The sequence below is a fragment of the Rousettus aegyptiacus genome, unplaced genomic scaffold (assembly GCF_014176215.1).
Source record: "Rousettus aegyptiacus isolate mRouAeg1 unplaced genomic scaffold, mRouAeg1.p scaffold_m13_p_2, whole genome shotgun sequence".
NCBI lineage: Eukaryota > Metazoa > Chordata > Mammalia > Chiroptera > Pteropodidae > Rousettus > Rousettus aegyptiacus.
The window spans coordinates 157,920,815-157,947,949 of NW_023416295.1; the positions used below are offsets into that span (position 1 = coordinate 157,920,815).

Genomic DNA, 27,135 nt, shown 5'->3' on the forward strand with positions numbered 1-27,135 from the left:
TCCCTACCAAACAAGATTAATTCAGTCTGGGCATCGCAAAATCTGAAGTAAATCAAATAATGAAATAGTCTGAAGCAGAGACCACAGTTCAAACTGTTTATGAAGATATCTAATGTAAGGTGAGAACAAGGAAGCTCTGAGTGGTTTTGCTATCATGTGGATAGCATAGTTTCTCTTTGCCTTATTTGCAGAGCAAAGAATGAAAGAAGAGGCAAAGACCACAAAAGGACTCTATGGAAAGGATATATAACTAGAACCCAGTAATGGTAGAATCCTAGAATTCATTTGTCACTGGATATTTCCCAGTGAGCACCATAGCCAAATGAAGTACAAACGAGTTCAGAGAAACAAATTATTACTAAATGGTAGTGACCAGGAAGACTTAGACTTCTCCAATTTTTCCAGATTCAATCCTTTGTTAATAGTGTAAACAAGGGTTAAAGAAGAATATTTGTTTTTGCCTTGCCTTTTTGTGATGTCATTACTTCTTGATTTCCAGTTTTATGATTCTCTGCATTCTCTACTAGGATCAGTCATCTAAAGAATATTTGGCTAGCAGACAACAGGAAAAATATCATGCATAGCAACTGAAGATGTTTGTATTATGAAAAAAACCACGATGGTCCTATAAATCAACAAGGAAAACCCTAGAACATATTCAATAATGACTTCTCATTTTTAACTGTAACTCATTTCAAATAATCCTAGAAACAACACCTTTTCACCTTTCTATAGATCTGCTGGAAGCCCAGCTGTAAGAATGTTGGAAAAATTCTCCAGGCCAAACTACTACGTAATACTAATAGTAATATTTCACTATATGAGACAATTGGTATATTTGTCTTTTAACCTCTTTGAAAAATGGTGCAGATTGAGCCACATAGTGGACAGAGTGACCACTTTTCAGCAGCATTGCTTGGTCACATCTTCTTCCCCTCTCAATCCCCTGCTAAGAGTCACTAGAGGGGCCAAGTGGGACTTTAAGTAGTAACAGCATTTGCACAGGGTGGAAATCTCTAAGATGTCAAGCCTGAGGTGATGAGGACTAGAGAAGGAAGACTAGAGCCTATGCCAGCGAATTAGGGGCTATCACCATGTTCCGAACTCCATGAACAGTGTGCTGTGAGTACCCTGGGAGAATGGACAGGGATGGGCTGAGGGAAGGAGAGCAGCAGGGATTAGGAGACAAGTCTGAGCAGCAGCCTGGAATGGCGAACATGGCCTAATGGGCTGGGCTGTGGTTCCCATGCTGCTAGTTGTTCAAACAAAAATCTAGGAGTCATTTTTGAGTCTCCTTTCCTTCACCTTCCACACTTAATTCATTAGCAAGCCCTGTGGGGTTTCCTACAGAGTACTGCATTTAAGCGCAGCCACTTTTCTTAATCTTCATCAACATACCGTCTCTTGTTTGAAAAACTTCAATAACCTTTTAATTGGTCTCTCTGCTTTCACTTATGTCCTTCCTTTAATTCATTCCCCACACATGAGCCAGAGAGATCTTTTAAAAGAGTAAATCGGATCTTGCCACTTCTCTCCAATTGCTACTTATCACTACCTAGAATAAAATCCAGGCTCCTGCAAGGTGCTTGTGTTCTGGCCCCACTGTCTGCCTCTTTGGATCTCATTTTATACCACTCTCCGGCCTTGCTGGTCTTCTTGCACTTCAAACACTCCCAACTCCGTCTGACCTGGGGTACACTTCTGGCTATTTCCTTTAATAAGAAGGTGTTCTCCCGTCTACGTTTCTGCTGCCTCCTCACAGTTTGGTTATCAGTCTAAATGTTACCTCCTCAGAAAGGCCTTCCGTGACCACTTGATTTTAGATGGTGACCCACCCCACTGTCATATATGCCAGGGGGAATGCATACTGTTCTGTGCTGCCCTGTCTCTGCTGCTCTGAGTGCTTCAGTGCAGAGAGCAAGGCAGCACTCCTTCATAGGGCGACCCACATCAGGTGGAGTATATAAAGGTCTGGCCACCTTAGTCCAGCTCCAGACGACCCTGAAGAGTCATTCCGCTCCAGTGTTCCTTCTGGGGTGGGCTGAGGCTGTCACTGGGCCTGCTTTGCAGGATGACTTCTCCCTCCGCCCACTGCTGGTTGCTTCTCCTTCTATCTATGAATGTTGATCCCCAGGACCCACCTTAGGAAACATTCTGCATGCTAAATTCTGCCTCTGTGTCAGTTTCTCTATACCAGAGAAGTGTTATGCCCTTTTTAGCATTTAAAAATATTTGAAATTATTTTACTGACTTGTTTGTAAGTCTATGGTTTGTTTCTTCTGTTAGGATATAAATTACCTGCACACAAAGACCTGACTTCTTCACCATTGTTTTCCCAGTGTTCTGAAACCTGGTATATCATCATTATCATAACAAACACCTAATATTTATTATATGGCAGGTGCTGTCCTAAATACTTCACTTATATTAATTCACTTCATCCTCACAACAACTCTAAGATAGGTGCTATTATTTCCCCCATTTCATAGACTGAGAAACTAAAATACAGAAAGTTTGGCTAGTTCAGGTCATACAGCTGGTAAGTGAGAAGAGCCAATATTTGAATCCAGGCAGTTAGGGTCTAGATTTTATGTACTAAACCACTCCATTATGCTGGTTTGTTTATTTGTTTGTTTGTTTGTTTTGGTAGCAGTTGTTCAATAAATGTTAAATAATAGAATAAAGAAAAAGGAGTAGCTAAATATGCTTTTCTAATTTGGGGGTATCACCTATTTATTCATTTGATAAATATTCATTTGATAAATATTTGATAAATATTTTCTGAGTACTATATGCCAGACACTTGGGTACGCATAAGGGATATGATGTGAAAACAAAAATGTGATGCCTGTCTTCAAAAGTTTGTACAATCTATGAATTATCACTTTGCTAAGTTAATGGTCTAGAGGTAGGACCACTATTATTGCTATCCATGATGTTTGGTTTCTTTTTCAATCAGATGTTTGGTTTCCTTTTCAGCCAATCTGAGTATCACCCCTACCTGTTCTATAGGGCAAAGGTCCCCAACCTCTGGGCTACAGATCAGGTACCGGGCCACATAGTAAAAGGTGAGTGGTGGGCAAGAGAGCGAAGCTTCATCTGTATTTTCAGTTACTCCCCAGCGTTAGCATCGCCACCTCTGCTCCACCTCAGATTGTCAGGCATCGGATTCTCATAGGAGCAACTAGTCCCTGGTACCAAAAAGTTTGGGGACTATAAGGTGTACTATATGGGGCTGTGATGACAACATTTCCTATGCTCAGTGATTTATTTTTTTCAAAGGTTGTAGAGCAGTCATCATCTCTCAACCTTACCAGGGAGAAGAGAATGGAGATGCTAAAGCTCTTATTCACGATGGTGCCTAGCCGTATGAAGAGTTACTTGGTTCATTGTCTTGAGACTCAATTCCTGAGTCTTTCTGGCAAATGGTCCAGAGGATCAGAAGGAAGAGAAAGATTCAGGGAGAACCAGAGCAGCTGACTGCCTCTGCAGACTGAGAAAGCACATGTTAAGGAGGAAGCGCCATAGTATGATGACAAGGAGCACAGACTCAACCTGGGCTTGTACTCTCGCTCTGTCACTTACTGCCTGTAATACGAGGACCTACTTGATCACTTGAGCTTCCTTTTTCTCATGTGTAAAACAAGAATAATAACAGCAGCTGCCTTAGAAGTTAGCATCAAGTTGTGGTGAAGATAATGCATATAAAGCAGACCTAATTGACAATAGTATTTGGATTTCAGGGGAGTGTGAGCATCAAAGTCATCTCAGTTATTATAAACCACAATTAGAATCTGTCTCCTTTGACTAGTGGAATTCAAAAGCTGAGAAGCTGCTGATAGGCCCAATTCAAATCACTTTCTTTATAATATTTCCCACAATCTCTCATTCTGGGCATCCTCAGCACTACTAATTTATAGTTCATTAATAACACTTCTCTAGGTGTGATATACTATTGTTGCTTGTTTGCATTATCTCCCCAGTTAGACCTTTATTTGCTAGTGTTTGAATTGTGTTAGTCTTCTCCCTCTACCACCTCTCCAGTATCAGAATGAGGTCACGTGCATTCTGTATTGAAGAAATAAACATGCTGAGTCTGTGGGACAGAGAAGAAATGGTTTCTTTTCTGAGTGTAATAATTATCTCCGCAATGTCATCAAGGTCAGTGTTTTTCACTCCTGGTAACAGTAGTTTAAATTTGTACCAGTTGAAGCTGCCTGGGGACACTCCTTAATGATGGAAGGTTTTTTTTTTTTTTTTTGGCCTCAAGAAAAATCGGAGCAACTTCTTTTGTTTTTCTGTTTATTTCTCTCCCTTCCTTCATAGAAGAAGAAATAGGCAAAAAAAAAAAAAAAAAAAAAAAAAAAAAAAAAGGAGCTAAGTGGAAGTGAGTATTTGTAAATAGAATCACAGGTGAGAATAAAATTTTCAGAGGAGGTTCAAACGAGGTTGATTTGGAAGAAGCAGTTGGGCCTAGAAAATGACACAAGAACATTTGAACACTTGACTTTCTGGACCTTGAAAGGAGTGAAGACTTCTTACAACAGCCATAAGTAGTCATGGATGCAAAAATCTCCAGGTCACAAATGACTGGCTGAGTGCTCCGGAATTTTATGATGAGAATCTGCAAATCTCTGAAATTTGTCATTGCCCAAAACCCGAGGATAATTTACCGAATTCCAGATTGACCTCCCTAGAGAATCGGCTTACAGTTTATGATATAAAGAAAAAAAGAGGCAGGGAGAGAATTTGAATAGTTAATTACTGGGCCTTGGTCTATTAAATGTACAAAGCTCACACGGATGGCACTAGAGCTTTGACATGAGTAGAGGGACTCGGATTCTTTCATAGCTGGAATGTGCTGGAACTTCCCAACGGCTTGAAAGAATGCCTAGAATTTCTTTTTCTATTATGGTCACTGTTATTTCTCACAGAGGCAAGTGAATCTTCCCGAGCCACTGTGACTGGAGTAGATGAGTCCCCAGCAGGCTTGTAGGGAAAGTTGGCCATGGGGGGATCCCTGTGTTTCTCACGCATGGGTGTCAGACAGAGCTGTTGTAAATCTTTAAAGCCAACAGGAAAATTAATGAGCTCTACACAGAGCAGGACCTTGTCAACTCCATAATGGGCAGTGGGAGGAAGAATTCTACTGTTTTCCTCCAGGCATTTAGTGTAACTCAAAAAACGCCTGCTTTGTGGTCATTAACTAATTATAACAGCTTTCTACTCTGAAGAATTTAGTCATTTATTGCTTTCAGTTCATTGGGAGGAAAACAGTGTTCAATATAATCAAGATGATGGAGTCTATTGCATTGAATTTTCCATTTAGTGATGGAAAAAGAATATTTCTCTTAAATCATTTAGGGCATTGAGTGCTCGATAAAGAAGCCTTATAATCTGGACGCAGAGCAAGGATTATTATAGCTGTCTTGTGAAGGTCCTTCTCCATTAGAATGTAAGCTCTATGAGAGTATGGATTTTGTTTTGTTCACTGCTGTATCCCCAGGGCCCAGAACAGTGCCCATCAGATAGGAGGGTCATAAGAAATATCTGTTAAATTTATGAATGAATATCTACAGTCCAACAAATGCTGTTGAGAAAAGAGCTCAGGCTTTAAAACAGCATTATTCCATTGAAGGAACATAGGATTTGGAATAAGACAGCTCCTTATTTTGAATATTTGGCTCAGCTAGTTACCAGCTAGTTACTGGCCCTGGGAAAGTTACTTCACTCCTCTTAATCTCACATTCCACATCTGTAAAATGAGAAAATAACACTTCCTTCAAAAGATCGTTCTGAGGATTAATTGAGATAATGATTGGAATAGTGTTTGGCACTTTGAAAATGCTGGTCCTACCCCTTTCCCTTCCGTAAATCACGTTGCTTCAGTATGTAATTTACATAATGGGCTACCTACTCAGTGAGAGAGTAAGAAAAGGCAAACATCTATTTATTGTCATAAAAATAGATTATAAAGAACTCTTCATGTTGTAGGGTACTTATTGTTTTGTTTCTACACGTGTTATTTTATTTCTGCTTAAGAAAGAATAACATATTTCATAAAGATATTAAGTTGGGGGCCTGAAAAATCAGCACTGGCCAAAATGAGTCTTTAAACACCACTTCTCAAATAGCTTTTACCTAATCCTAGTAGGAAAACATTGGGGAGCAAGTGCAAACTTGGAAGGGGGTACTTTCCTAAAGTTAATCTTTCCTGAGACATTTGGTGAAACCTGTAAAATTTTGGAGCAAGCTGAATAAGTGTACTTTTACATAACGCATTTAAAAAATGTATTCACTGTGTTTTTGTTTCAAACTGCTTAGTATAACATTTATCAAAGACAGAAAACACACTGATAAAAATATCCAGTTGTGCATTCTCAGTTGTTATAAAAAGCTTTCTAGGTTGCTGAAGGTCATTGCTGGCCAAGTCTCCTTGTTTAAGAGGTCGGAGCACGTGAGTGTATGTAACATGAGTGTTTCCGAGGTTAAGGAATTCCATTCGCTGTGATGCGAGTTGTGTACATTTCCTTGATTTTTCTCCCCATTCCGATCAAAGAAAATGTTATCTTGGATTTTAATTCTCATTTATAGGAATGGGAAAGAAAGATGTGACGTCCGTGAGGATTATTATCATATTCGTGGCTCGAATCTTTATTTCTGAGAGATGCCGAGTTAGGCAGTCCCCTCCGCATTTTCCTTTCCCGACGTCACTGCTCTTTCACCTGTCTCCTTACTTCTTAAGCTTCTGAGCGGGGTACAATTGAGTGTGTGAGCACGACTGGCACCACCTGAAAGGAAATTAGGAAGCCGCCTAAGCAGCCTATTTTATGAGGCATTGAAAGGCTCAGATGACCAAAAATATTTCCATCACTGGCCTGTCATCAGTGCCTGAAATTCCCATAATAAGAATCACTCATTAAAAGTTTTCCGCAGACACGCATGGCTTATTTGGGTCAATAAAGCATTGTGTTAGGGAGAAAGAAGGAAATGGGAAACTGAGAAAATGTCTCATTAGAATGATTTATTTTATCAATCTATCAGTCTCTTGGTGAAGAGTAGCATCTTGACAAGTAGGTATACTGTTTAAGGCTGCAGGGAAAGTTGGGAGTTTAGAGTTTTGTGTAGTGTCTTCATGTAGACTCCGAGCAGTATGAAGCCAATGAGCACCTGGGAGGAGATTGCCCAAAGAGGACTGAGGAACTAAGATATCAAAGACAAATTTAGGTATTTCATAATTCTGTTTAAGGCCAGATTAGGAAGCAGGGTACAAACAAGCTAGAGGGATCTCCTTTTAATTCCCCTGTTTCACTGGCTAGGTTGTTGGATAACCATAACATGTTTAATTATTCTGTTATCATAAAATAACATTTGTGATGAAGGCCAAGTATATTTATGACCAGGGAGAGATACATTTGCAGAAACAGAACTAATGAATAATTCTATGATATTGTTGAGAGTATTCTATAGGAGTGTCTAGAGCAGTGTTTCTCAGAGTCTTGTCTGTGTACCACCTATATCTGAGCCACCACTGCTTATTAAAATGTTCATCTCTCATCCTCATCCAGACCTTCCGAAATAGATGTTCTAAGGCAGGAGCTTGGACTTAGTGTTTTAACAAATATGTCTGCTGATTTTATGCACATTTTTTGAGAAGAATTGGTTTAGAGGTTTCAGTAGATAATAGAAGTTAAAAGTATTAGTTCTAAAGGCAGCTAAATCCGAATTCAAATACTAGCTTTGCTGTTTACTTGCTTTGTGACCTTGGACAAGTTATTTAACCTCTGGCCTTCAGTTTCAACCTACTAATAGTACCAACTTGGCAAGGTTATTATATGAGGTCTGAGGAGATATGTCATGTAAAGTTTAGCACGCCACTTGGCACAAAATAAGAACAAAAGTGATAACTGTTATGATGAGTATATATATTGAAAAAGACTCTTAGGCGATGCTACTGGTAGTAAATTCACATAAATTGTGGTATCTAGTAATGGGAGAATTGATTGACTGTGTTCTATTTTTGAATATTCTGCTTATTTTTACTACAACAAACCACCTGGTTCCTTTTCCAGCTGTTGCTTTCCTTTATTCTGTTATATCTTTATCCCTTGTTTTCTGCCTCTTGCTCTCTCTTCTTGGTTAACAAAGTGTCTACATGTTCTTTCTTTCTTTTCTTTTTTTCTGTTTCCTTGTCTCTCTGGTGTAATGCCTTCTCATTCATCTTGCAAGGAGAATTACTCTACATAGCAAAATTCAGAGCTGAGAGAATTGTTATGAAGTGCTGCTGAATTTCACAGTAGTTTATTCAGGGCCATTATTGATAAATGCTAAAGGGGACCTTATGCCTAATTAGAGCTCAGAAAACCAGACCGAGAGGAAAAGAGCAAAGGTAAGAAATGGATTCTTACTATTTTATCTTAGTATAAATTATGGTAAGCAGTATTACGCTAATGGCAATGTAACAATGAGAAATATAGCAGAAAATGATGTAATCACAGAATGGAATATTAGAATACATTACAATATAGAGTATGGAGCAGAAAAATGGGAGAAAAGCTGACCTTCAGTGCTCTTCCCCCAACTATAATCTAAAAGAAACAGCTAATGATGAAAATGAGGCAGTTGGCATCATCTCACATGGATCCTTTCTCAATGCCAGAATCCCCTTTTAATAGTTGAAATATGAACTCTGAGAGTTAGAATACTTAGATTCAAATCCAACTTTCACAATTAGTATTAGCTGAGTGTTCTTGAACTAACTAGTTAGTTCTTGGACTTACAAGTCTCTCTGTGCCTCAGTTTCCTCATCTGGAAGGTGGAGATAATAATAACATGCATTTCAAGGGTGTTTAGGAGGATCAACTGAGAATAACACATGTAAAGCTCTTAGAAAAATGCCTGGCTTGTGGTAAAAATTATTGATTGCTATTGATATTATTATCTTTATTATTTTTTATTCACCAAGTTTGAAATCCTTGGTGATGTCCTGGCTGAGAAGGATGTGTCCAGGAAGTTTTGGGGCAGACCATTTTTGCTTATACTGTGAAAATTTGCTGACAGTGGTTATTTTTCTTTCAGGAAAGCAAGGTTCCATGTCTGGCTGCCATTCTTCTTTATTCAAATAAGTGACTATGATTTGATCATTCCTAATAAATCTTAGATATTCTTGGATTTACAAAATGATTCACTACTAATGATCACACTTTGGAACCTGGTCACTCACCTGTGAGAACATGTTAGTCAACACTTACTAACACCCTCTTCTACAGAACATGCATCTCATGTTTTGAAAATATCTAGTTGACCTAGTGCATATTTCTTTCTCATGACTAACAGTCTACTTTTTTTCATCATTCAGTATGTATGAGCTGATTGATAATAAAGCTGAGAATATTTCATTAAAAATTTCAGTTCTCAAATATAGTCAGTAATGCTCAGAAAGTAGAGAAATGATTAAATCTCTTTGGCGGAAAGTATAGGAAAGCAGGGACAAGGGCATCATTTTTTAAAAAAAGTATTCTTAGATAAATCATTCTGAGAGACTTTAAAAATCATCCATCATGCAAGACACACCCCCTTGCTTCTATTCCATTTTTATCATAGCAATCTCCCTTGCAAAATTGAGGTTGTTCATAAATATTTTCTTTCCAATCTATGGGAAATAAGTCTTGAGTAACTCTGGCTCTTTGATAAAGTGAGGTTAGAAGACTGCTTATCATTGCAACAATGAACTCAAAAGCAATTCAGTCCAGGGGGCCTCTGGAAAACTCCTCAGCAGCCCAGGCGGTGCTCTTGCTGCTCTTGCGGCTTGTTCTCAGGCATTCCAGGGGAGTGAGTGGCAAAGGGAAGGCCAGCACAAGGAATTTTCAAGGTTCTTTTTCCCACCCTTTAGAGTTGATAAGTCTCTGATCATTCAGAAAAGGATTTGTTTTGCAGGAATCCAAAGTATCCCAAAGAACTATGTTTACCCATAACAGGCCTGGCTCTCTGTTTAATATAGCCAGATGGACACTGCTTTCTGGACTTGTGGTCACATCCCCACAGATTTGACCTCATTTAGCAGACACTATTAAAAGATTATCCTATTATTGAGAATTTCCATTGCATCAAATACTAAATATTAGTAACATTTCTCTACGGGGAAAGTGATGTAACGAAAGGGCATAGACCAAGTTGACCTCAGGCAAATTATACAGAGAGGTATGTGGAGATTATGTAACTAATCTACTGCCTAATAAAGCCCCACAGTATAGGGAGTAAAGCTCTGGGGCCAGGGACTTTCCCAGTAGTTCTTGAAGGAAGTGTTCAGGTTCATATGAAGCCATAGATGGAAGTTTTATTTGACTCTGTTGCCTTGGTACAAACATAGTTATTTTGAAAGATGCCAAGGAGGAGAAAGTGTATAGAGAAGTGTGGCAGAATGATGGAATGATGGAATGGGAATAGGGTCATGGGCCAGCTAGCTTGCACTCCAGTTCGTTGTTTACTTTTACAAATGGGGAACACAGGCGTTTTCTTTTTTCTTTCCTTTTTTTCACTCTGGAAGCCAAATGATACCCATAAAAAATTAAAACTACAGTGGAAGGGCTGCAAATGATTGGAGATTCAAGACCTTAAGAAATGATTATGCAAGTAACCTGTTTTTTGGAATGTTGCCAGAAAAGGTACCTGAAAGAAGATTTCAGTCTAGTAGGGCTGGGAAGACATATTGAGGCTCAACAACTTGGTTTAGTATTATAGACAAAATTAAACTTTTAGTTATGATTTTTTTTCTTGAACATACTTTTAAAACAATTGATTGCATTTTAATTTTCTTAAAAAAAGAAATAAATGTAGTACATGACAAAAGAAAGTCAAGCAATACAGATATATGCAAAATAAAAAGGGGAAATCGCCCTCCTCTTTCCCCTACAAGGGCAAATGTGTTTTATAACACATATAGCATAATGTGTTTTTGGAGTGGGGGCTAATGCTATATGTATTATTCTGCAATTTTTTTTCACTTAATTATATATTATGGATATCTTTCTACTCTTTTTAAAAATAGGCATTACTTATATTTCTAATGGCAATAGTTATTTTAAATAAATTGGAAAAGAAAGCAACTTGGCAATTCTGAAACTTAAGAAAATCCTATATTTAATGTTTTAAAAATATTTTTTTTGGTATGATTTACTTACCAACATGTTTTATAAGTTGCTTGTAAATGATACTGTATTAGTGTTCCACCTACTAGGAAAAGATAGAAATAGGTAATAAGCTGACAGACATACTACAGGTGATAAATATAGATTTTGTAAGAAAATGTACAGCATAATTCCAATGCTATAAAAGGTGTATATATGCATAGAAAATGGTCTAGCAACATAGACACTAAAATGCTAACCGCTGTTACCATTGCATGGTTGGAATGTAGATGTTTTTTTCCATTATGGTTTTCTGTATTTTCAACAATGAACTTTTATTACTTTTAAAACTAGTTAAAAAGTAAATGTGATGAAACAATGCAATTCATGTATGAAAAAGGTTTGTCTAAAGGCTACAGAGGCTAAACTCATCTGAATTAGCATCTACTCCATCAACACTGAGAGTAACAGTGTAGAAACATTAGGTCCTTGCCTGATTTTAATTTAAGAAATTAGATTTGAGTGCCCTTATAAGAGAAGGTAACATTTAGCATCATTGAAAGAGTTGATCAGGAAATGACACAAAAATTAGGAGATAATATTTCTTTATTACATATAAAAAATTAACAAAGCAATATATATATATTTTTGCAAGTCCACAGGACCTCAGGAAAAAAATATGTTCTGTATGTGAAGTTAATCTTATGGCACTGTGGTTCATGTTTTGTATATTCAAGTACAAAAAAAATGTATGTAGAGTGATTATGCATGGGTACAGAAGTTGAATAATAATGAAAAACTGTAATTTGCTGAACTATCACATACATTGTGTCCAAAAAATGAGTAAATATAAATGACCATATAATGTTAATAAAGAAAGGGAAGAAACTGTATCAATATTCAGGTTTAAATACTAAACACAAAAATAAAACAAATTCTGTGTCTACAATAATTTTTGAAGTGTATACAAGTGCATTGCAAATAAGTGAGTTTTTTAAAATTTAAAGTTCATTTTCTCTTTACCGAAGCATGTTTCTACAATTATTATTTTTTCTCTTATTTTAAAGTCTTTATTTATTTATTTATTTATTTATTTATTTATTTACTTTTTTAAAAGTTTCATCATGACTGGTACATGTAGACTCTAAGCTCTAGCCTGAAGCTGAGACTTCATGCAAACATATTCTCCTTTAAGGCTGTATCTTCACATAGTTTCTCCAAGTATTCAGAGTTAAATATTACTTCCTTTATAAACTTCCTTTTTATGGTCACTTTTGTCCACATATAGTGGCAGTGCTTGTTTCAGTAGGTTTTTTTACACACCTTTCTGTCAACAGCAGTCTCCAAACTTTCACAACACATGTAGTAGGTAGTAAAGTGCTTTATACAAAGAAATACTATATACATGTGGAGGGGTTCCATTTAACACCCCACAGACTGAAGTTCACACACATCACGCGAGAGAAGGCTCTTTTTAAGAAACACCTTTTCTGATAGTAGGGTTGGGAAGTCCTTAAAATCTTAATTACTTTAAGTAGCACAAATGTAAGTAACATATCTGAAGCTGAAGAAGTCCTTGTTTTATGTATTGCCCTTAATATCATTCTATTAAAATATTCTTAATAGTTATGAATTGCAGAATCACTTCCATAGAAAACACGTATCAGCATAGGATTTTTTATTCCTCTTTATGAAATAAACTGTATTTAAACATGGGCCCGAAAGAGATCAGTTAGACAAGGCCCATGCATTGGAACATTTCTATACATTTTGGCACTTTAAAAAATTCCAGTTTCATTTTCGAGGTCTCCTTTCCATTAAGTTTGTGGTTTATACGTAGAGAAGTGCCATTGTGTGCTATACACCTTTACTGCTACTTGCACTCTCTTTTTAAAATATCCATGACTTTTCTTCCAAGAGATGGTTTCCAGTGCTGTACAAAACTTTTCATATTCACAACTAATTTGCCTGTTCTTACATCCTCATGTCCTGCTACAAGGTACTCCAAACCTAAAAGAGAACAAAAGGGCTATATAGTATCATGATTTACTGAACGGCGGAGATATGACTTCAGCAGTTTTATATATGCATGGTTCATGGTTTTATATATTCATAGTTGAAACAGGGAGTAATAAATAATAATGGCTGACATTTAATAAGCATTTACTAAGTGTTTTATATGTATTATCTCTTTAATCTTGAAAATAACCTTATGAAGTAGGTATTATTTTACTTCTTGTTTTACAAATAAGGAAACTAAGGCTTGGCAAGATTGAGAACTTGTTCAGTATCTCTCAGTATGTAGTAGCAGCACTTTGAGGTAGATCAGGTCTGTCTGATTTTAGAACTTTTACTCTATTCTGTACCACTCTGGGATAAAAAAGTGAGAATTGCATGAGTACTTAACATGCTACTGTAAATCAGTATTTCTTGGGGACTCACTATGTATGGTAGTGCATATTAAGAAGAATTTCATAAAAGTTTAAGAACCATTTAAGAAAACATAATGGAAGACAGCTGTGTATTATACATAACACATAACATATATTTCCAATATAAAGTCGATGAGTTTTAGGATGTTTGTCGTGCATTTAAAAAAATGGTGAGAATTGACCAAACCTAGAGCTGACTTTGAAATTCAAAATTCTTCTTAGGCTTCAAATAAAATATTCTAGCTCACAAACACATGCACAAAATGAGAAGACATTCTCATTATCTATATAGTAATAAAAAGAAATATAATAATGTCCCTCAGTAGCTGTTTATATAATATCAATACTGGTGTTTTGAAACAATTTTTTAAATATTATAGCATAGAGCAAATAAGTAATTATGTTTATAAAGTAAAAATTTCCAATATAAGATAAAGAGACATATACTTTAAAATTCAAAGGAAAACACTAGGTGTTAAAATTCCATTGAAAAATATCAACTTATACTCACAGCTTAAATATAAATAATAGAAAACCTGATGTTTGTACATACACACACACACACACACACACACACACATTCTTATTTATTCACTGAAATGACCTAGAAAAAATATCATCCCACTTGTAATAAACTTCCATAAGAGACATACTGTGGTCTCTAATAACAGGTCTCACTAAAAACAAAACAAAACAAAAAATAAAACAAGGCTTCTTGAAGAATGGCTTATTCCAGGTTCAGGGCAGAAAGATACAAGGTAAGCATGAGACATCTTATTGTGCTAAAATGCAGGGAAGCTTTCAAAGATTAATGGGGATGATTTTAAAAGGGGATGATTTTAAAAGGGGATGATTTTAAAAGGATATAAGAGCTAGCAAGAAGGAGTTATAACTTATTGAAGTTGGAATAATTTGAGCACCAAGAAATATAATGGTGTATATTGAAACATACCAAATCAACAAAAATCTATAATTCCAAAATGATACTCAAAAGAGAAAAATTAAGAGAAAAATTAATTTGTCATTTTTGAGGCAGGTTTTTAAAACCAGTTTTTACTTTGAAAATTAGAAATTAAAGGGAAAGAATTTAGCGTTTATCTTGCCTTTACAATAGAACTGTATTGCATGGTAACATAATAGTCCAGTTTAGGAGAGAAGAATGTCAACTAATAAATGAAGGGAATCAGAATTAGAAAAATATCATTTCTCAAACTAATTATTGGTTCAGGAAGAGATTATCAATTGGTGATAAAATCGTTAAGTGAATGGGTTAATAGAAAACCTAATGTTTGTATAGTGACTAAAGTAACACCACACTCATTATTTTCTAGTCTCAAAAGGGAAAACAAAACTACCCAATGGAGAGACCACATCATTATTACTGTAACTAACCCAAAGGTCAAGTTTAGCAACACTGAAAGTGGGTTATCCAGGTACTATAAATCTTCTGATGTGATTTAACATGAAGTATACAACACGAAGTATATAACATAAATGTAATGAATGCTAGTCAAAATGTTTATCTCGAACTTAGCAAGCTTTTCTTTAGAGATTACAGGAAATATAGGACACCACAAGGAACCTAGCAGACAAATACAGAAGGAAGGGTAGGATAATCTATAGGACAGATGGTCTGGTTTTTTCAACAACAATAAAAAGAGAACTATGCTTGAATAAGACTTGAGGGAATTAAAAACCAGATACAATGTGTGATCCTGGACTGAATATTGGCAAGGATAAACCAGCTCTAATGAACATTTTGAAATCAGTTGGGAAATTGGATTATGGTCTGAGTATCAGATTATATGACAATAAACTAAAATTGAAGGTAAAGATCATTAACTGCATAAATCAGGCTATAAAATGGACCATATACTATGATTTTGTTTTGGTTGAAAAATACAATATGTATCTGCACAGAGAAAGATCTGGAAGGATTTGCACTAACATGTTAACATCTGGGGGATGGAAATGTGAAATTTAAAATTTTTTCTAAATCTCTATAATATACATACATTGCTTCTATAATAATAAAAGGGTTATTTAAAAGATTATGAAAATAAATTGATCTTAAATTTAAAGATAATAAATGTTTTCCAAAAGAGGAGAAATAAAAGGAAAATAATGACATAGAGAGGTTTAAACACTGGAGAGCACAAATGTAAGATAGATTATAATGTATTTAAATCCTTTAAAGAATGACTAGCTTCTGCATGAAAAAGAGTCCCAATATTTAATTAATAGACTCGTTACAAAATAATGTTCTTAATATTGTTTGTATCGTCTCTAAAATAATAAAATCTTCATTAAAAATACAATAATTTTTAGGAAACTTCAATGTTATATCTAGTATTTTAAATGAATTTACTTTGAAACTATAAATAGAACAAACACTATAGGAATTTGCCATTAATTTAAAATATAAATATAAATTAAAAATAATACTAAATAAATTCATAAAGTATGGAGCAGCCTATGTCAAAAATTAGCACAGAAAGCAATGTTTTCTGTTGCAGTGCTTATTAGCAGTTACATGTGATTTTCCTATCTCTATGCTTTTGACATCTACTTTGGTACATGTTTGAGGGCACAAAGTTTATTTTGTACCCATAAAAAATTAATACTTCAGTGCTAGTCTTGACATTCTAAAATATATGATTAATGAGTGAGTAAAAGTATGTATGAATGTAGGAATGAATGAATTTGCAGGGATGCCCAATTAGATTGCTACTTTTGAAAAGTAGCAAAGGAAACAAACTGGCATGTAAGGTTTCAGAATTTTCTTATCAGCTTTATTTGGCCTTAGCTATTGAACTTATAAAAATGGAAAAACAAAGTGAAATGAAACAGCGTTTGATTTTGATTTGGCAGGTTCCAGTTTTTGCTTCAAAGCAAGTAAACATGTTTTCAAGAATTCTTTGAATAATTGCACTTATGTTTTCAATTGTGATGAACTCAGTTGATTCTTTGACTGTTTGGCAGGAACCTGATTAGGAAGTATAGTTCACTTCCTGGAGGGTGGCTCAGATGGTCAAAGCTTTTGTTTTTAATGTCTTGCTAAAGAACTGGGCGGATTTTTTTTTTCTTTTGCCAAGATAGTAGAAAGTGCTTATGGGAAGAGCCCCGGTGCACAGATCGTGGGGAGCTAGAACGCAGATTAATGACTCTTTGTTTCCTGTATTCGAAATCTAGGAATCTGATCACTTCATTTATTCTTTGAAACTATATCTATTTATTTTAAATGTATTTTTTTCTTTTATTAACATTTAAATTAATTTAAAAAATACTGAAGGGGTATAAAAGTGTGGGAGAAATTAACAGAAATAAAGTCAAGAGTAGTATATTATTGTTTAGATGGTTTAGGTTGGGGGGAACATTTTATTAATAGTTTTTCCCTTTTTCTCTCATTTATCCATTTGTTTCTCCCAAACTTATTTATCAAAGATCACAAATGACTTATTCATATAATTATGGTTTCCTGGACTTGTATTTGGAAGGAATTATATCCAGAAGAGAAATTATGCACCTGTTTTCAACAGTGCCTTTAAGACACAGATGGCAACTATACAGAGGATTTAAAAAAATAATAATTTATTTTGCTAGAACTTACTATCTGGGAACCATGTTACTATTATTTAGGTACTAATAGTAAGCACTGGGGACACCATAAGCAAAAATCTAAATCCCGTCCTTAAAGTTAATGAGGAAGACAGAGAAATAAGCAGTTTATGATACAGTATGAAAAATGTACTTGTAGAGTGTAAAGGTACAAATCCCATGTTTATTTGCTTGTATCTACCTCTGCTATAACATTTTAAAGTGCAAATTTGGTTCCAATCCAAGTTCTCTAAGATTCTACAGAGTTTTGTTTGTTTGCTTGTTTGTTTATTTCTCCTGTTTCTAGTTTGAAACCAGAATGGTCATTTAATGAAAAACAACGTGATGAGAACTTGAGAGTTGTTTTCTTTCCAGGAGAAACAGATGCTTCTCATGCAATAGTAAAAATGAATTTAATATTATTTGCGCAGGTGGAATTTTGCATTTGAACTTCCTCTGGGAGCAAGTTCTACCCAGGGCACTGTAATAGGACCTAGCTTTCAGATAAAGTGTTAGTGGCAGATAAATTCATGAAAGTGCTTTCTATGCTACTGACACCTGGAACCAATCTAAGACTTCTCTTTTAGGACAGAAAATATTATATTGCTGTGTTTTAAAATATTATACTTTTAATAGAGCACCTGGGAGGAATTCATTTTTTGATATCATTTCAAAGAATTCCGTTTGGGTCTCCCCCGGAATTCAGATGTGACAAGGAGAGAAGCTCTTGCTGAGTTTGTTTAGTTTGTGGTTCAGAGAATGTAAGACAAACAGCAAATCAGCAGAAACAAGGTAGTTATTAAGCTAGAAGAGTCTAATGCTCACCGGGATTGAGGATAGGACAAGTGCAGCCTCTGTTGGTCCATGATTCTGGATATAAAGTTCGCTTTCCTCGTAAAATTTTCAGTTTGGTAGATTTTAAGACTTTTTTTATCTTCACATTGACCTCAGCATGAGATCCTTTATCATGAGCTGATAAAATCTTTATTTTTAGCACTGTAACAACACAATTCCAAAAGTCAATGCATAGAATTTCATATTATCTTTTGAGGTTTGAACAATTTAAATTTGCATTTCAGAGTATAATGGAAAAGTGAATTAATAGTGATGAGAATATGGAAATTTACTTTAAAAATCTTTGAGCTCATTGATTTTGCATTGGCTTCATCTCATTTATATGAACTATATTCTTTCTTCTTAGACATTTTCAACTGCTACTCATCCCTGTATCACTATGCTAAGAGAATATCAGCTATTTGCTAACTGCAAATGTAATCTTAAATACATTCAGCTATCAAATCTAAATAGAAAGAAGATACATAGGAAGTAGAATTGTTATCCTGTTTTTTTTTTTTTTTTTATTTTAAATTTAGATTCTAACTATATTATATTCTGCTGGATGGCTGTGTAAAATGTTAAGACAAAGTGTAAATGCTGCTGCCTGGATATATTTTAAATATTCTAAAGAGATTATGTAATGTTATTGATTACTTAATTTTCTTCTCCAGGTATAAAATGAAAGCCGACTGGGGTTAGGGAGGCTGTCCTTCTACATGATGGCAGAGCTCCAATGTTCTATATAACTAATGATTCTGTTATACTCTAACATTTATGAAATAGATGTTGGAGGAGGATTAAGCAATGGAGTAAATTGGGGTGAGGAAGGAGATAGACCTAAGGAACATCGTGTGTAACATTCGGTATTATTAGGAGAGTTCTTACTGGCTCATATATATCTTGATGGAAGATTGTGTGTAATGAGAGAACCCTATCCTGGCTGGTCCCATATCCTGAGAATACAGCTGTCAAACAGCTGTCTTTATAGAGTCACCAAATTTTAGACTGCTAAGGGGTCTTAAGAGCTCATCCAGTTTTGTTTTATGTTTGAAGAGCAAAGTTTTAAGAAATTAAGTGAACTGCTCAAGTTTGCATGACTAGTTGGTTAGAGGTAGAGTTTGGACAAGAATCCTGATGAGATAATTGCGTGAAGGTACATAGCATAATGCCTCACACTTGGCCAATGCTCAATAAATGTAATTTTTTTCACTAGACTGTAAGCTCAAAGAGAGCAAGGCTTGTGTATATTCACTATGATAGCTCAAATATTTGGTAAAGGGATAAGCAAATAAATCAAGTGTCCCCCCCCCATTAAGGCAGAGAACAGGGTTGGGGGTCAAGGGAATAGAAACGTTTTTTCCCAAGTCTGTAGGTATATTGCACTAGTAAGACCAAGGTATTTCATTACATCATTAAGAGTATTCAAATTCTGTTAAGCAGAAAATAATACAGTTGCATTAAAAGATGCCAATATGGTTGCAAATTCAGTCAGAGAACTATTGAACTGTGATAATGAAAACCAGTTCATATTTCCACTGAACTGACTGACTTTGAACTAAATGATCTTTTTTTTTTTTTTTCTTTCAATAGTAAATAACATTCCCTCTAAACTGACTTTTCTTTATGAGGCACTATATGTTTAAAAGTTTTAATCTATTATTTAGTCAAGTTGGCAGGTTAAAGGAGGGGGAATACCCATGTAATGTTAGATAAAATTTATGAGGTTTTTAACATTTACCTTTTTATCTCTTATGGGATTAAATACAATGTTATCAAGAACCTAAACACTTGGTTTCAGAAATCATGACTTAAAATTTTCTCTTCATTGTAATGCATATTTCAGGCCTTATAAATTATGTAACAATAAAAAGCCTAGACACAAGTCAAGATTATGTTGGTAAGATAGAGTATCTTTAATATATTTAATAGCAAACATAAAGCCATTTAGAATTTGAAGATAGTAACAGTATTTAAGGAAGTGACTTTTTTTGTCTATATGCTAATTTTCCTGGTATTTGAAAGATAGAAGAGTATAGAGTATACAGAGAGGGCAGGGAAGAAACTCAGGCAGACAGTCCATCTCTGTACCTCACAAATACATATCCTCTTCCTCCTCCCAACCACTTACTGAGCATTTAGTATGTGCAAGGTAATGTGCTATGTGCTTTTCAAAAATCTCATTTCATGGAGAAGGTGACATCATTGCTATTTTATAGATGAGATAGTCTGATTAAGTTACCCACCAATAAATCAGAAATCAAACCCATACAGGTCTGAGCCCAAAACCCGTGCTCTTAATCTCCATGAAATACTGCTTTTAACTAATTTCTGCTTAGTATTATCTGATAAACTGCCACAGGAATTATTCAAGTGGCTAGAGACTTCTCTTTTAGATTACTAAGGCAAGAACCATCCATAAGAAAGGATTATGTGTCGTCCCCCCCCCCTTTTTGTTCTCTGTTTCTTTTCCTTATAGTAGGATAACCTTGCCTTTGCTCTCTATAAGCCTCCTGTCCTCACCAGGACATCCAATACCATCTCCACTAGAAAAATCTAGGCCAGCACCAGGATACTGTGTTTAGTGTTATTATATAAGACTAATGCTTTGATTTATTGAGAATGTCATACACCAGGCCTCCCATTTCCTAGAAAACTCTTTGTACTTAGTTTGAATAAATTCTTCGAAGCACTCAAGGACTTCAAACTTACCGTATGAATATTTCATTCCACAGAAGGCCTTGGAGTTTCCTAACACTTGTTCCTTACATTCACATTTCCCTATACAAATTAAATGAAAAATGGTGTTCGTTATTTAGAAACAACAACAAAAGAAACCAGCAAGTTAATCCAGGTAGCATAACACTTTAAGGCTTGAGTGATTCATATAACATAATCTGTAAATACTAAGAAAACATTAAAAGTCATTCAAAAGAAATAGTCATTCTCAGAATTGAATTAGTTAATATCCAATAAACTATTGACCTAACAGAAATACAGAAATGTAGAAACAGTGATATATTTTAATTCTTGTAATTGGTGTTGTGATCAATATAGTCCAATATTAATAGTCTATGCTAATGGAAAGGAATAACAGAATGGATTACTTATGGAAAAGTTAGGGTCTACAAATCTTGTCAATGGATTGGATGAGGTCAAGGGAAACGGAAACATGAAAATGAACTTGAAGTTTTCGGCCAAGGTGACAGAGAGAATTGTAGTGTCACTAACAGAAATAGAGAAGTTAGGAGAAAGAGAGTATTCAGGGGTATAAAATTTAAGGTTTTTTTTTTTTTTTTTTTTTTTGGTAGCAATCAATTGCCTAACTTGATCATTGAAAGGATATGGAGGAGCTCACAGAAAGGAGAAAAAGCCGAGGAACTGGAACTCTGAAAGGACAAGGATCGGGAGAGTGCCAGATATCTAGGAAGTGTTGGGTAGTCTCTTTTATGCCTTCACCATTGGAATCATGAATTCTAATCATTTTCAGACTTTGACACTTTTGGCTCAAGATTTAAATTCCAGGGAGAGAACATTTTACTGGTCTCTCCAAGACCGTATTAAATGGGGGAAGAATGGTTCCTCAAAGAAAAATTGGATTGAGTTACCATAGAAATAGCAGGAAAGAAGAGGAAATGGGTCTGGTAAGGCAAAACAGAACAGAGGTCTAGTACGAGGAGAATATAATAAATTAGAGATGCTAACAGAACATCTAGGTGGAAATGAGAGTATGATTCTAGTGAGACTGGATAGGTAGACATAGCAATGTGGAAAACAGTGACATATTGGCTCTAACTGAAGCTTGTCTAGAGATCAGAGAATGAGATTTGCAAGTGGAATTAAATAGTGAGAAAGAGAAATCACAGTAGAATTAAATAAATAGTGAGAAGGAGAAATCAAAGGTGCTTAAAATGAACTGTTGTGATTTATTAAGTAATGTTGCTTATAGTCTAAACATAGCAGGGAAGATTACTTGTTCAGAAATTGTAGTAACTTAAGTGGCTAGCACATGACCTTTGATATCTTCACCAAAGCAGGAGAGTATGGTTAACTACCATGCTATGAAACCTAGTGGAATTCCAAATGGCATACATTATTCCTCAGTGTAATGTTCTTCTCTTTAGCCCTTCAACCTACAAGAACATACATAGGTCTGTTATTTGAAGATCCTTCTTTGGCTGCCTTCCAATACCCCTTTTTCATATGTTAAGAAATCAGATATTAAAATTTGCTTTCGCATGACTTTTTGTTGATAGGCTTCAGCTAAGATGTGTTTTCTTAAAAGAAACCTGAAAGGGGAGTAAAATCTGTTTAGATATACTAGGTATTAAAGTATTTAGAGAGAGAGAGCACGAGAGCACGCGCTTTCAAGAGAGCACATTGTTTACAGTTTTTTGATATTAGTTAGAGCCAGTTTTGTTGTACAGAAAGTAAATTTTGCATTTGATGTTTCTCTGCCTCACAACAAGTGGTACGAATTAAGAGTATCTTGTTGGTATGGGGCAGTACATACCTACTTATGGAAACTTATGGTAGGTAAATAGGTAGATAGGCACAAGCATTTGAGAATGAATCACAATGCTTAGGAAACTGATTATCACTTTTTAGTTGAAAAAAGGTGTCCAGGAGTACTAATCTATACCCAGTGGGAATAATACTATGTAGCCGGAAACTGAACAATATCTTCCTCAATCTGGAGTTCATCCAGATTAATTTCAGAGGCTCTCCGGGGACATGATAGACCTAACAGCTGTTGTGGACGTGAGAGTCTGGAGTCATTCTGATGCCAGCACGTTATGTGCTTAATTAGTGTGCTGCTAGCTCCCTAGTAACATGATAACGTGATAACTAGTAACATGATAACTGGCTTAATGAATGTCCTAAAACTTGACTTTTACAGATTAGTTTAGCAGACAAGATTGAAGAATTATGAAAATCATTGTTATAGAAATAGAAGGAAACTTTCAAAAATGGTTATTAATATCATAGAATTAATAACTATAGACGATTAAGGCAAAAAAATAATGGGAAAGATTTTTCCTTTTTTAAATACAGAAACGATAATTATGACAATGTCATACTACCTTATATTTCTCACCTTCTTTTCTATTGTGAATTAAAATTAAACCATTAGGAAAATGACAATAAGATTATGGTTAAGTGAAAAAACCCTGATATGGAATTACATATATATCAGTGTTTCTCAAATTTGGGTTCTCGATTCTTGAAGGGTCCATAAGTTCTTTATGAAGATATATTAAAATTGTGGTTTCTTAATCTGCTCTAGCACACTGGCCTCCCGCTGTTTCCTGAATAAGTCAGGCCTACTCCCAACTCAGGGCTTTTGCACTTGGTATGTCTTCTGCCTAAACTCTCTTCCTTCTGTTATCTGTATAGCTCACCCTCTTACCTCCTTCAGGTTTTTCTTCTCAAATGGCACCTTTCCTAGGACTTTCCCTGATCACCCTAATTAAAAGTATGTCTCTCCCAAGCACTTCTTATCCCCATCCTTGCTTTATTTCTTGATTACACTAAATATCATTATATAAAAAATGTTTTTTCTTAAAAATTTATTAGCTGTCTTCCTCTGCAAGAATATAGACTCCTTGAAGGCTGGGATTTTTGTTTGTCTTGCTCAATTTCTATATTTACAGTAACTGGCAAGATGATAAATATTTTAGGCTTTGTGGGCCAAGAGGCAAAATTAAAGATTGTAGGTACCTATATAACCATTTAAAGTGTAACCACTTAAACCTTAGAGCAAGAATCTTATAGGCTAGTGAGCTTGTAGATTGGTCTACCAGGGGCTTCAAATGTATCTGTAACACTTTAAAATTTAAATGAAAATAGAAATTAAATGAAACGATTATGGCAAAGTATAAGATTTGGTAACACTAGAAGATATGTTATGGGTTTACATATAACATTTTTGGCATTTGTTGTTTTTAACAATAAATATTTTAAACTTATTTTTTTGAGTCTAATTTGGATTATTTGGTGAGCACTTTACAACTAAATGCTGACGCAAGATTCCATGCCCACATTTATGTTTGTGTTATAAGGAGCAAGTTGGTGCTAAATAGAACCACTAGATTTTCTATGAGAAAAGAACAGAGGCAGGATGAACACAGAAATTATGTATTCCCACCAATTTCATAGCATGTTCTTCAAATGAAAAAACAGATAAACATCATAGGAAAATTGAATCAGAGGATGCTAGTACAGACTTGGTAAATTCAAAGAACCATTTTATGTGTTTTGGTTTCTGTAAAAATCATTTTTCATATTCAACTAATGTTGTTAATTTGAATTTTATTAGTTTTATCATTTGGCTTATATTTAGTTTGTAAAGTTATTTTTGTTTCCTAGTTGTAAAAAAGCTATAAACACAATGCATTCACAACTGGTTTTTGCTTTGTACATATTAAGTTATATTTGGTAAGAATATTCTTCCTTTAAATGGATCTGTGTATTATTTCCTAACCTGATAAATTCAATTAACTCTCAATTGTGTAAAACACTATGTTTTAGATTGAAGAAGACACACCAAAGTATTAACAGTGGGGTAATAAGATTTGGGTGACATTTGTTTTTTTACTGTGATGTTTTGCATTTTTCAAATTTTCTATGCTAATTACTTATGTTACTCTAATAATCAAATAATAAACAAAAGCTTATTGAAATACCTCTTATATTTAATAGTTTTATACTTATGGGGGTCACTACTTTATTAAATCTCAGAACTAAAGAGTTCCCTTTATAGGATCCAAAAGCTGTTCTCTGGTTTGTTATGAATCACTGTTAGTGAAGACCAGACCTGGAAATACAATATCCGCTTATATCTACCGTCTCACCTGAATGTCGAAGTGCAGAAAATCCTTGCTCATCCTCCCACTCCCAGGTTGGTTCACTCTTATTGTGCATGGAATGGAAGTCAGGAATTTCATGATACCAGTCTATGTCTGTGCTGCTCATAAAATAGAAAATGATGAAGAACTTTTTAAGGAATGTCTGAGAATGTGATTGAAATGAATACATTTACAGAAATTCAAACCTTATCAGCTACCTTCTCATTCTTTCACTTTTCAGAAATAGTGTTTTAAGGGCCTACTGTTAAGAGGAACAATTTACTTTGCAAAATGAACTAGACCATCTCGAGGACTTTGTAAGAACAAATGATTTGACTCTGCCGTTTAAAAAAATTCTTTAAATAGATGTGCAAAGACATCTTTGCTCCATTAACAGCATAAGAGATTTTCCAAATCACTATTAGAACTTTAAAAGAATATGAAGGACACATAGTTGAGAACAAGATCCATGCTCATTCACCTGCTGATGCAGTCTCCTGTGAGAGGGTCACAGCTCCCTGCGCAGTCACAGGGCCTGCAGCCATAGTCTCCGAAGCCCCAGTATCCCACCATACACCTGTCGCATTGTGGCCCTGCCACCCCAGGCTTGCAAGGGCAGTCACCATTGCTGGGATCACAGAAGGTCACTGAGCTGAAAGGAAGGACAACTGATCCAACTGGATGGCAGGAACACACTACAACAGAGAGGACACACAAGGAAGGACGAATGAGTGACTAGATTATCTCTGGAGATTAAGCTTGGCAATTCCAAAATGGCTCCCCTTCACCACATAGCATATCTCTGCAGCTTCTCCCTTAGCCAGTTAGTATATGCCCAAAGAATAAGTTAATTAAATTATAGGTAAGAAGATAAAATCAGAAAAGCATGTCTGCTGCGAAATTAACTACATAATTTATTCTAAAATTAAAGGCATTAAATATGAATGGATTTTGGTTGGGGTGATGAGAACAAATCAACAAAAAAGACAAAGAAGGAGCAATTCATGAGAAAGGGGAAAAAAAGAGTATGATGTTCTGTAAGCCAAAGAAAGAGAGATTCAAAGAGGTAGGCAACATCAGTCAAATGCTGGTAGGTCCAAGAAGATGAGGAATGGGAATTACTGCATTTGACAACATGAAGGCCATTGGTATCCTTGATAGAAACAGTTTCAGTGTAACAGCGAATGGCAAACCTAATTGAAGAGGACTTGGGAGAGAATGGGAATAGAAGTTGAACATGAGAACAGATAGCTCTTCTGAGTTGTTTTTTTTTTTTTTAAGGGCATAGAAATATGGTAGCAGCTAAAACTGAATGGGGATATGAACTCAAGTGAACGTTTGAGTTTTGTTTGTTTTAAGATGTTTGGTGTTGATAGAAATGGTTCAGTGGAAAAGGAGAACTTGAGGACCAAAAGAGAAATGGGAGAATTGTTAGAGGAATACTTGCACGTACTTGAGTGAGGAAAAAAGTATGGGACCTGGCGTAGAAGAAGAGGTGTTGGCCTTGGATAGAAGCAGGATCAATTCATAGAAACAGGAAGAAAGGCAGGGCATATGGACGTGAATACAGGTGAGTGACACATGCAGTGGTGGGAACTGGTGGGAGTTTTTCTGATTGCTTGTATTTTCTGGATGAAATAGGAAGCAAGGTCATCAGGTAAGAGAGATCATGAAGAGTGGGAGTGGAACAGTGAATGAGAAACTTAGGGAGTGAAGTATAGTTGCCAGGCAGCATAAAGGCCACATTTGAAGTTAGATTCGTGAATTTATAGCAACATCAGATAAAATGATTGGTTATTTCTCTAGTCTGGTACTAAGGACTTCATCTGAGAGGGTTCAGGTTTGATAGAGGAAGAAATATGGATTTAATTAGTATGTGCTATAGACTGAATGTTTGTGTCCCCCAACCCAAATTCATATATTGAGGTCTAATCCTCAATGTGATAGTATTTGGAGGTAGGGCCTTTGGGAGGTTTGGAATGGTCTTGGGCCTGATGAAACTGGTGCCCTTATAAGGGGATGAAAAGGGAAAAGCAATTTTTTCTGTGAAGGATGTGAGGCTACAACAGAAGTCAGCAGTCTGCGACCCCAAAGACAGGTCTCACCAGAATCCAACCATGCTGGTACCATGATCTCAGACTTCCAGCTTCCAGAACTGTGAGAAATAAATGTTTATTGTTTAAGCCACCCAGTCCATGGTATTTTGTTATAGTAGCCTGTATGGACTAAGACATAAGGGGTTACATCTAGGTCCTCAAACTAGAATCTATGATCAGTCATTTCTGCAAGTCCTTGCTA

The 27,135-nt window shown here is 35.5% G+C and overlaps 1 protein-coding gene across 1 annotated transcript in view; it reads right to left on the bottom strand.

Moving 5' to 3' along the window:
- Positions 1 to 11,714: 11,714 nt before the first annotated feature.
- The window catches only part of NTN4 (netrin 4), a 92,886-nt gene continuing 77,465 nt past the window's right edge, over positions 11,715 to 27,135 (bottom strand). The window contains exons 6-10 of the mRNA XM_036237250.1: positions 25,319 to 25,532; positions 24,844 to 24,956; positions 20,702 to 20,770; positions 17,981 to 18,151; positions 11,715 to 13,136 (exon numbers count right to left, since the gene is read on the bottom strand). Coding sequence (XP_036093143.1) covers positions 13,000 to 13,136; positions 17,981 to 18,151; positions 20,702 to 20,770; positions 24,844 to 24,956; positions 25,319 to 25,532 — 704 coding nt within the window. The 3' untranslated portion in view covers positions 11,715 to 12,999. The remainder of the gene's footprint in view (positions 13,137 to 17,980; positions 18,152 to 20,701; positions 20,771 to 24,843; positions 24,957 to 25,318; positions 25,533 to 27,135) is intronic.